A 12334-nucleotide genomic window follows, 5' to 3' on the forward strand; every position below is an offset into this window, starting at 1 on the left:
TGTGTTTAGAAAAGCATTAAGGTACCATGCTGTTGAATGTGGTTACAATTATTATTACTTGCATAATGGTAGAAGTAGGATAACCGTGTATTGCTACAATAGATGTGATTGTCTGAAATCGAAAGCTAGAATTATAAATTGTGTTTGTGTCAAGGATAAGAAGTGTTATTTTAAGGTTCATGCTAAGAAGTTGAAAGATGAGAAGACACTTCAAATAAGGAGTTATATTCCCGAGCACACTTGTGGTCACCAACACATTAATAACAAAGTCACTGCGTTGTATTTAGCTGAGAAATACATAGAGGATTGGAGGGAAAATCCAAATTGGGATTTAAGGGCATTTATGAAACGGGTTAATAGAGAATTAGGTTGTGAAGTGAAGTATTCTAAGTGTTACATGGCTAAAAGAATTGCTAAGAAATTGATCGTTGGTGATGCTAGTGAAGAGTATAGTAGGGTGTGGGATTATGCTGAAGCGATAAGGAGGTTTAACCCAGGAAGCACTGCAATCGTGAAATGCATTGGAATAGACACACCTCCACCCTTGTTTCAAAGGATGTATATATGTTTGCCAGCATGTAAGGAGGGTTTTGTTGCTGGATGTAGGCCTATTATAGGTGTGGATGGGGCACATTTGAAGGGAGAATTCCCTGGGGTTTTGCTGACTACTGTAGGTAAGGATGGGAACAATAACATCTTCCCTATTGCATGGGCTGTGGTTGAAACCGAAAATGTAGAAACCTGGACTTGGTTTCTAAATCTCCTCGTAGAAGACCTGAAGTCGGTTAGTCCATCGAGTAGTTGTGCACGAGCTGGATGTGAAGGTTTTACCTTCATGAGCGATAGGCAAAAGGTATGAACGTTATGTTAACACAAGTCTTGTTTCATATGTGACTAATGTTATAAACCTAATACTAATGTTATACCTTCATGGGCATTGCAGGGTTTGATTGAAGCTTTGAATTCAGTAGTTCCTGAAGCTGAAATAAGGTTCTGTTGTAAGCATATTTGGGCTAATTTCAAGATCAAGTTTCCTAGAGAGTTGTACAAACAACACTTTTGGAGAGCAGCAAGAGCTTACAACAAGGTATGGAATCATTTGTGGAATTAAATATTTGACTGTAATGTTGTACTAATATGTGTAAAATCTTCGTGTACAGTTTCATTTTGATAAGGAAATGATTGCAATAAAGAATATTTCTGTTGAGGCACATGAATATCTATCTGCTATTCCTGCTAAACATTGGTCTAGGCATGCCTTTTGTAGTAGGAGTAAGTCCGGAATGTTGTTAAATAATATTTGTGAGTCATTCAACAACGTGTTAGTAGAAGCTAGGGGGAAGCCCATTATATCTCTTATGGAGTGGATTAGGAGATATGTGATGCAAAGGAGTGCAGCCAAACGAGAGGGGTTGGGTAAATTTAAAGGTGTGTTGATGCCAGCTATAACCAAAACGATTGAAAAAAATTCAAAAGAAATATATGGTTTGAGGGTAATCCCAGTAGATGTGTTTGAATTTGAGGTGGATGATGATGAAAAAAGTTACGTCGTAAACTTGACCAATAAGACATGCCTTTGTGGAAGTTGGAATCTTATTGGGATCCCTTGAAAACATGCCATGGCTTGTATTGTTATTAGAAAATTAGATGCTAGTGAATTTGTCCATGAGGCGTATCTTGTAGAAACGTATGCCAAGACGTATGGTCCTAAGTTTTACGGTATGCCTGGACGCGATATGTGGCCGACAACTACATTAGCCCAACCTCTTCCTCCACCATTTCGAAAGATGCCGGGAAGGCCTAAATTAAGGAAAAGGAAAAAGGAAACTGATGAAGGTAAAGGAGGTAAGAAGCCTGCAACTGCTGTTCGAGAATACAAGAAACGGAGATGTGGTAATTGTGGTGAGTTAGGTCACTACAAAAAGGGATGCACGAATCCAACCAAACCACAGTCTACAAAGATGAGGTCAAAGGGTGGAAGGCCTAAAACGGGATCATCTTGTACTCAACTGTCCACACCAAGTGACATGCCTTGCTCCAGTAGTGATCAACTTATGACAAGTGCAACAGATGCAAGTACTACATATGTAATGGATGAACAAAGTCAAGTATAGAGCTTCAAAAGTATGTGTTGAATGTAATTTGTCTATTTAATGTAAGAAATGTATTAGTGTATCAAATGAACTCAAGAATGTACTATCGTGAACTAGATGTAATCAAAACAGTATATGTTGAATGTAATTGAAGTTGAGTAATGTTCTTAATTGAGTAATGATCCTTTGTATTTCTTCTATTCTGATACTGATATGTGCACTGATAATTGAGTAATTGAGTAATTGAGTAATGAGTAATGTTCAATGCACTGATATGTGCAGCAAATCAGTATCAATGTTCAAGTGAGCATGTTCAAGTAAGCATGTTCAAGTATCAATGTTCAAGACTAAACTGATGCTAGTGAATCAGTGTTCAAGTAATGACACTGAACTGATGTTTGAATCAGTGTTCAATGCACTGATATGTGCAGCAAATCAGTGTCAATGTTCAAGTAAGTTATACAATCAGTTTTTGATCAGTAATGTGCAAATGTGCAAATGATCATCAAACAATCAATGTTCAAAAATGTGCAAATCAGTTTTTGAAATGATCAGTAATGTGCAGCAAGTTATACAATCAGTTTCTTGTACATGTGTTAATGGTGTTAATTGTACATGTGTTGATCATTTGTTTTAGTGTTGATACTGAAATGATCAGTAATGTGCAATGTACTGAAATGTGCAAATAAGCCATGTTCAATGAACTGAAATGTGCAGCAAATTAGTGTTATGTGCCAATTTTCGTGCAAAACAAACCATGTTTGAGCTACGTTATGTGCAAAAGTGCCAAAAATGCTTAAAAACGCATAAAATCGCAACTTAAAACGTAATTTCTAGCATATGACTATGATTTTGAATTCTAACCACTTCAACGCAATAATATATACCAAATAGTGTTGTGTGCCAAGTTTCGTGCAAAACAAACCAAGTTTGAGCTACTTTATGCGCAAATGTGCCAAAAACGCTTAAAAACCTTTAAAATCGCAACTAAACACGTAATTTCTAGCATATGAATATGATTTTGAATTCTAACCACTTCAACACAATAATGTATACAAAATAGTGTTGTGTGCCATGTTTCGTGCGAAACAAACCAAGTTTGAGCTACTTTATGTGCAAAAGTGCCAAAAACGCTTAAAAACCTTTAAAATCGCAACTAAACACGTATTCTCCAGCATATGAAACTAAATGAGTAAAAGTAGTAAAGTTGCTTACCACAGTATCATTCCATAGAGAGTTCTTCAGACCCTCTGGAACGTCGTTCCATGCGTGCAATATGGAAATCTTGCGGATACATAGGCCCACTTGTTTTCCACATTGCCTACTCCATTTTCCGCAGGGTTGACCCAATGCATTGTTTTCCAAATGCATGGGTTCTGTGACTTTGAGGTTTTTTTGTATGAACTTGCCCTTTTCTTTTCTTACTGGTAGTGGGAGCATCCATTGGTGGGGCGTCTTCAATCTCAAAATCATTGTCAATTGGTAGAGCGTCTTCAGCCATACGCTCGTAGCTTCATATTCTTCCTTATCCTCAACATCACCTATACCAAGGATGCTTGTTTTTCCCGGTACAACAATAGACCATTTTTTAACAGATGGGTCTGCAATGTAGAATACTTGTTTGGCTTGTGTGGCTAGTATGAATGACTCCTCACTATCACGCAAACGAGCTAAGTCTACAAGAGTGAATCCACAAGGGTCGTCATTTTTTATGCATCGTCGATTATTATTTACCCACTTACATTTGAAAAGTCCAATATTGAAAGTAAAGTAGTCAAGCTCCCATATTTCATGTACCCGCCTGTAGTATACCAATTTAGTATCAACCGGCTTTTGATCCTTCGCACTTGCGTAAAATGTAAATGACGCCAAAATAGAAACCCTACTATTTTGTAGTTAAGATGACTTCTTGTCTTGATGCTCAGTCCAAAATGTGAAGCCATTAACATCGTAACGCTCATATTTGTTGACATCATCACGCGGACCAAAAGCTAACCACTTAACAATTTCGGATACACCCTTGAGTTCTTCGCATATTACTCGATTATGAAACCAATTAATAAACGTCTTGTTATGCAACTGCATCAATGCCCTATCCCCTTTAGAAGGATGTTTTGCGCGTAATATATCAAAATTCTCACTCAAAAAAGGATGAACTTCCGGAATATGATGCAACACATACAAGTGTGCTTGTAGAAGTCTGTCTCGAGGACGTGTGACCGATTTGGAGCCAATTGTTCCTTTCCCCTCAAGCCTTCCTTCATGTCTAGAGGTGGGAAGTCCAATAGGCTTTGCCATGGCCAAATACTCGGCTATAAAGTTACTAATCTCATCGCTCACAGTGCCTTGAATTATACTCCCCTCGGGTTGTGCTAGATTCCTCACCTTGTTTTGTAAAACACCCATGTGTCTTTCGAAAGGATAACACCACCTTAAAAAAACTCGATCCAAAAGCTTGATCTCACGAACGAGATGGACAATAAGATGAACCATTATGTCAAAGAAAGAAGGTTGAAAATACATCTCAAACTTGCATAAAGTTACAATCACGTCGAGTTGAAGTGCATCAAGTTTAAAGGGATTGTTGGCCTCTTAAGGTTTTGATGATGACTTCACTTTTGTTTGTTAAAATTTCGCAAGTTAGAGCAAAAATGTAGTACAACTCAATACACAACAATTCACGCCCCCCTCTTGTTGCATTTGATCATCTCTTCACATTCCAACAATTGGTATCAGAGCCCTGTTCCTCATTTAATCAGGAAACCCTGAGAGCAGTATCCTATTCCCACAGAGATGTTGAAGATGAACGAGCGCATGGAAGAGGAGTACTCCACACAAAGGCCACCCATGTTTGATGGGAAATTCTATACTTACTGGAAAAATAGAATGGAAATCTTCATAAAGGCCGAAAACTATCAAGTTTGGAGAGTTATTGAAGTTGGAGACTTTGAGGTGACGACCATCAACTCTAATAACGAAGCTATTCCAAAACCAATCACTGAATTTGAAAAAGAAGATTTTCAAAAGATGGAGATGAACGCTCTTGCTATCAAATTGCTTCACTGTGGTCTTGGACCCAATGAACACAATCGTATTATGGGTTGCAAAACTGCTAAGCAAATTTGGGACCTGCTGGAAGTTACCCATGAAGGTACTAGTGAAGTGAAGCGATCCAAGATTGACCTCCTAATGTCCAAATATGAAAGGTTTGTTATGGAACCTAGAGAGAACATTCAAGAGATGTTCACCAGGTTCACAAATATCACGAATGAATTGGTCTCTCTTGGTAAGATCATTCCCGTTGATGAACAAGTTAGGAAAATACTTAGGAGTCTTCCTCAATACGAACGCTGGAGAGCTAAGGTCACAGCCATTCAGGAATCGAAAGATTTCACCAAGTTTAATTTGGAAGAGTTGGCTGGTTCCCTCATGACTCATGAATTGCATTTGGGAACAGCTGACAGTTCCCGTAATAAAGGACCGGCTCTGGCAGGGGATGATAGTGAAGAGTCAGACGCTGGTGAAGAGGAAGCTGCTATGTTGGCACGTAAATTCAAAAAATTCTTCAGGAACAACAGATATGGAAATCAAAGTAATAATAAAGAAAAAGGAACTGCTAACATGAAGAAAAATTTCGAATGCCACAAATGTAAAAGTACTGACCACTTCATCAAAGATTGCCCTCTATGGAAGAATGAGAAGGGCAAGGGAAACACAAGAGAAGCTGGAAGGATGCCTAAACAAGGAAACTTCAGAACTGATTTTCGAAAAGCTATGATCGCAGCTTGGGGTGATAGTGAAAGCGAAACTGAAACTGAAGCGCCAATAGAGGAAGAAACCGCAAATCTGTGTCTCATGGCATCTCATGAAGAGTCTAAGGAAAAAGAGGCAATGTCTTCTAGTCCATCTCCGAAACAACTGTCTAATTTAAGTAAGAATAAATTAATCAAATTGCTGTTAGAGACACAAGAAAAGTTGAATGAAAAAACAACTAAGTGTCTCCAAATTGAGAAAGACCTTAACTTAAGTAAAGATCATATCTCATACCTAAATTCCTTTAGGATCGATGTGCAAAGTAGATTTTTTGATTTGCTAGATAAGAATATCATTTCAAAAGAACAATTGGAGAAATTAAAGCATGATTTCATTATTCTTAACATTGAATTAAATCAAAACAAATTGCTAGGATTAAAATTGGTTGAAAATGATAAAACCACTCATGTGTTTAGCACGGAATTTCAAGAAATAAAATTAAAATTAGAATCATATGAAAAAGAAAATAAGTTTCTAAAAGACCAAATTAACTTAAGAGAAAAAGGAAAAATCAATGAAATTCCAAAATGGATTCTAAATGCTAAAACCAAGAGTAAAGAAGGTCTAGGTTATGTTAAGAATGAAAAAAGGAAAAAGGTATATGTAGATCTCCCTAGTAGTAAAATATGTTCCTTTTGTGGTAAAAATGGACACCTAAAATATCAATGTGTAAAAAGGGAACAGCACACTAAAGCAAATGAAACTTATGTCGAATGCATATGGATTGAGAAACATGATTCAAATTTAATCGACAGGGAACCCAAGGCTGACTGGGTTCCTAAAACTAACCATTAGTTTGCTTTACAGGCTCAAGTGAGGGGGAACAACTCATGATATCTCGACAGTGGGTGTTCCAAGCACATGACGGGTGATAAATCAAGATTTCTCTCACTTAAAGCGTATGATGGGGAAACTGTAACCTTCGGTGATAATATGAAGGGTGAAATAATCGCCAAAGGAAAAGTTGGAAGATCAAGCTCCCATGCCATTGATAATGTATTTTTAGTCGAGAATCTAAAACACAATCTTTTAAGTATTTCTCAATTTTGTGACAAAGGTAACTCTGTTAAGTTTACTTCTGAACGATGTATAATTTCTAGGAACAATACAGGAGACCCTGTACTAGAGGGAATCAGAAAAGAGAACACCTATGTGGTGGACCTGGACACTGTTCCCAGAAACAGTCTAACGTGTTTAAGCGTTATAGAAGAAGACCCACTTCTTTGGCACAAGCGTCTAGGTCATGCTAGCTCTTCATTGATTAACACCTTAAGATCAAAAGACCTAGTAAGAGGATTACCAGCAATAAAATTCCTCAAAAATGAAATTTGTGATCATTGTGCTAAAGGAAAACAAGTGCGGTCATCCTTTAAATCAAAGTTTCTGATGACTACCTCTAGACCATTAGAATTAATTCATATGGATCTATGTGGACCTATGAGAATACAAAGTCGTAGTGGCAAAAGATATGTGTTTGTCATAGTTGATGATTTTAGTAGATTTACTTGGACCTTATTTTTAGTAAGCAAAGATGAAGCTTTCGATGAGTTTGTATCTTTTGCTAATAAAATACAAAAATCTACCAATAATTTAATTGTTCACATTAGATCAGATCATGGCAAAGAATTTGAAAACTCAAACTTCATGAATTATTGTAATGAACATCGTATAAATCATAATTTTTCCGCTCCTAGAACACCACAACAAAATGGAGCGGTGGAAAGGAAGAATAGAACTTTAGAAGAAATGACTAGGACCATGTTGATTGCTAGTGGTCTACCTAGGAATTTTTGGGCCGAGGCCGTCAATACTGCATGGTATATTTTGAATCGTGTACTAATAAGGCCAATCACTTCTAAGACACCCTATGAATTACTCAAAGGTGTTAAACCAAATATTTCCTATTTTCATGTGTTTGGATGCAAATGTTTTGTTCATGTGAATGGTAAACGAAATATAGGTAAGTTTGATGAAAGAAATGATGAAGCAGTATTCCTTGGTTATTCATCACATAGCAAAGCTTACAGAGTTTACAATAAGAGAACAATGTGCGTAGAGGAATCTATTCACATAATTTTTGATGAAACTAACTTTTCAACAAGTGAACAGGAAACAAATAATATTAAAATAGGTCTTGCAAATTTAGAAGATGATGATGAAGGAGTTAAAATGCAAGATCCAGGAACAGCAGGTGAACAGCCAATACAAGAAGAGGCAGGGGAAACTGACCAAATCCAGGAACTGCCAGCTCAACAGGACCAGCAGACTGTTCTCAATCCAACTGTTCCCGCAGATGACCAAGATGATCCAGTAGCTGAACAAAATGCAAATCAAGATGCTGAATCAGAACATGCTACTGTTCCCTCCAGAGAATTAATGCCTAAACCTTGGAAATACCAAAGTTATCATCCTCTTGATCTGATTATAAGTGATATGAATAAAGGAACACAAACCAGATCCCAACTGAGAAACTTTTGTGCTCATTTTGCGTTCCTATCATCACTTGAACCCAAAAATCACGAAGAAGCTCTAAAGGATTCCGAATGGATAATAGCCATGCAAGATGAATTAAATGAATTTGAAAGAAATAAGGTATGGCACTTGGAACCCAAACCAAAACACAAGGTAATTTGTCTGAAATGGGTATTTCGGAATAAGCTAGATGAGCATGGAATAATTGTAAGAAACAAAGCAAGACTCGTGGTCAAAGGGTACAATCAACAAGAAGGTATTGATTATTCCGAGACATTTGCTCCGGTAGCAAGGTTAGAGGCCATTAGAATTTTAATTTCTTTTGCTGCATTTATGAATTTTACACTATATCAAATGGATGTGAAATGTGCTTTCTTAAATGGATTTCTTGATGAAGAAGTGTTTGTTGAACAACCTCCAGGTTTTGAGAATACCTCTTGTCCTGATCATGTCAATAAGCTTGATAAAGCTCTATATGGCTTAAAGCAAGCTCCTAGGCAATGGTATGAAAGACTGTCAAAGTTTTTGATACAAAATAACTTTGTTAGAGGAAAAATCGACAAAACCTTGTTCTTTAAGAATAAAGGTTCTCATATTTTGGTTGTTCAAATTTATGTTGATGATATTATTTTTGGTGCTACTAATGATTTATTATTTAAGGAATTTGCTAACCTAATGGGCACAGAATTTGAAATGAGCATGATGGGAGAACTAAATTTCTTCCTTGGTTTACAAATTAAACAAACTGCAAATGGTATTTTTATTCATCAACAAAAATACATAAAAGAACTTCTTAAAAAGTATGGGCTAAACAACGCTAAAACCAACCATACACCCATGGCTACAAATGTTAGATTAGATGAAGACCTAAAAGGAACTAACATAGATCAAACAATGTATCGAGGCATGATAGGTTCCTTATTATATCTAACTGCAAGTAGACCCGATATTTCATTTAGTGTTGGTTTGTGTGCTAGATTTCAATCAAATCCTAAAGAATCACATCTCACGGCAGTCAAACGAATTTTAAGATATTTGAAGGGAACAGACGACTTGTCCTTATTTTATCCAAAAAAGTGATGTTTATGATTTAAAAGATTTTAGTGATGCAGATTATGCAGGTGATCTAGTTAATAGAAAAAGCACGTCAGGTATGGTACAATTTCTTGGCTCTTGTTTAGTTTCATGGAGTTCCAAGAAACAAAACACGGTTGCATTATCCACAGCTGAAGCTGAATACGTGGCAGCAGCAGCTTGCTGTTCCCAAATGCTTTGGATTAAACAGCAACTAAGAGATTTTTTATTTCATAATTCATCATTTTTCTATTTTGTTTTCATATTTTATTTTTAATATTCATATTTCATAATTTATTCATATTTCACATTTTTTTAAAAAATGTACGGCCAACTTAAATTAAAAATAATGGGAAACGGTTTTCAATCCCATCTCTTCAAAATCCTTCCATATCAAACGCTATGATTAGAACATTAAAGGGATTGGACTTGAGGTAACCATCACTTCGCCACTTTATTAAACCTTTCCCTTACTTCACACTTCACACGCCTTCTTCAAAAACCGTCTCAAGAAACCGTCCCCCTTCTTCTTTCAACCTTTCAAAATTCAAACATGAAAACACCAAAATCAAGCAAGAAAACTTCTAAATCAGGAAAGAAATCCTCTACATTTCACCAAAACATCCAGCCAAAACCCTTAAAAATTGTTCATCCACCCCCATTACTGAACGCTGCACCATCACCATCCCAAGAAACCACTGAAAATGTTGGAACAAAACGCAAAATATTCTCACCAAAAAGTGAATCATCCTCCAAAGCGGTCAAACGTTTGAAGCAAGCTGATCCTAACAGTGCTGAAGAGATTGCCAAGGAAATGTCTGTCGGATTTGGGGTAGATAAGTACTGGTATGACTCTACACACTTTCCTCAACTTCATATTATTTTAAAATTTCAAGAATGGGAGGTTTTGATGACTGAGTATAGTTGTAATCCCATTTTCCCAAACATTATGCGAGAGTTTATTTCAAACTTCTCCAATGAATGTGGAATGTGTTCTAGTATGGTTAGGAACATGAAATTAGAGTTTAACAACGCTTTGTTGGCAGACTGGTTCAATATTCCGAATGTTGGTTTTGATACATATTGTGTTGGTGCAAAGATAGTTTTTTCAGGAATAAATGAAAAAACGATTTTTACTATTTTAGGGGTTGCACAAAAGAAGGGTAAAATCAGTCACAATGTCTTGTCTCCATTGCATAAATTACTCTATAATGTAGCACGAAGATTCATCTTGCCCCGAAACTCTAAGAGGAGTGAGGTGAGTCTACATGATGCAACTTTGATTTATTGCATGGACAATCAAATAAAAATAAATTTTCTATCTTTGATGATATCACATTTATCTAACTGCATTGAGAAGAAGAATGTTGTGGGCTATGGTGGGCTATTGACATGGATTTTTCGTAAGCTTGGGGTACCATTGGATGGGCTGGAGTTCCCAATGGGACCCAATATGAAAATTGGTGCAAGGTGTCTGAAAAATTTGCATCTCAAACTAAATGATGAAGGGGTGTTAATAAATGAATCAGAAGAAATAATTGATGTAGGTTCTGATGAGGAGGAAATGGAGGAAGAAGAAGAAGAAATTGAAAAAGAAGTAAAAATAAAGAAAGAAAAAGGAGAGGAAAAAGAAGAGGAAAAAGAAAAAGAAAAAGAAAAAGAAGAAGAAGTAGAGGAGGAAGAACAAGGGACTGTTCCCACTGAAGAAGAGGAACAGGAGGAGGGGACAAGAACAGAGGGGGAACAAGGAGAGGAAGAAGCTTTAGGAGAAGAAGTGCCTCATGATCTCTGTCATGATTCTAGTGATGAAGAGGTTGTAATCGCCTTAAGGAGGAAGGGTAAAGCTATTCAAAGGAAGAGTAGGAGGCTTGCTTCAAAACAAAAGGCTGTAACGATTGATGATATCACTTCTGAAACCATTCCTGAGCCTACTTTAAACGAACCTCTCTCACCCAAGCCAACCACTCCATCACCAAATCAAACTTCATCACCACCTCCATCACCTATTCACTTTACACCACCACCATTTCCATCATCTCCTGGTATTGGTTGTGCTGATCCTATTCCTACAGCATTTTCACATTCTGTTCTCTCCAAGCTTAATGATCTACAGTCTCAATTCAGTGCTTTTCAAGATGAAACTCGTGTCTCCCTTGCTTCAATTGTTGATCAGCTTAACCAGATGGAGAGCCGTCTTGGTGCCAAGTTGGACACAGTAGAAGTACAGACTGAGTTCGTTGATGAAGAAGAGACTGCTCCCTGATCCCTCTTCCCATATGTTTTTATGATTTGTTGGCTGTAATATTAATCAAACAACTTCACTTTTTAGTCTTTGTACCATCTGGGGTACAAAGTTGTATTGTTGAACAACTGCTACTATTTTCTTTGTTTTGATTTCTGGTCTGTGAACACTAACAATATGCAGATTTGATTACTTTTTATGGTGCATCCTTTGATTATTGTTTCTTGCTTTCATCACTGACAAATCTATATGGTTTGTGCTGAGGTTTGATGCCCCCCAATTCTTTTTGATTGATGACAAAGTGGGAAGATTATGCACAAACTTAAGAAGAGAGTAGTGAATACACAAGTAACATATCTTGGTTGATTTATATTGTTTCTTATTGATGGATATTTACTTGTTTTTGTAAATTTGTTTTCAAGTTGTTTTTGGTTGAAAATACTTAATAATTTGTGTTAGTTTAATTATGTCAGTTTAATTAATTTCCGTTTATTTCATTTAAGTTTTAGATTAATTAATTTTGAAAATTTTTTAAACATATTTGATTTTATAGAGTAAGTTGGTTTATGTATGCTTGGTAAATTATATTGTAACGAGTTGATTTGCTAAGTTATTTAGAGTTGCTTTAATCTCTAGTATG

At 36.5% G+C, this 12334-nt stretch overlaps 1 protein-coding gene across 3 annotated transcripts in view; it reads left to right on the forward strand.

Moving 5' to 3' along the window:
• The window catches only part of LOC130825716 (uncharacterized), a 28335-nt gene extending 26074 nt beyond the window's left edge, over positions 1-2261 (forward strand). For all 3 annotated transcript variants that reach the window (XM_057691097.1, XM_057691098.1, XM_057691099.1), the window contains 3 exons: positions 1-853; positions 944-1087; positions 1161-2261. The exon at positions 1-853 is cut by the window's left edge. In XM_057691097.1, coding sequence (XP_057547080.1) covers positions 1-853; positions 944-1087; positions 1161-1610 — 1447 coding nt within the window. In that variant the 3' untranslated portion in view covers positions 1611-2261. The remainder of the gene's footprint in view (positions 854-943; positions 1088-1160) is intronic.
• The last annotated feature ends 10073 nt before the right edge of the window (positions 2262-12334 follow it).

This window comes from Amaranthus tricolor, chromosome 10 (assembly GCF_026212465.1).
Source record: "Amaranthus tricolor cultivar Red isolate AtriRed21 chromosome 10, ASM2621246v1, whole genome shotgun sequence".
Lineage (NCBI taxonomy): Eukaryota > Viridiplantae > Streptophyta > Magnoliopsida > Caryophyllales > Amaranthaceae > Amaranthus > Amaranthus tricolor.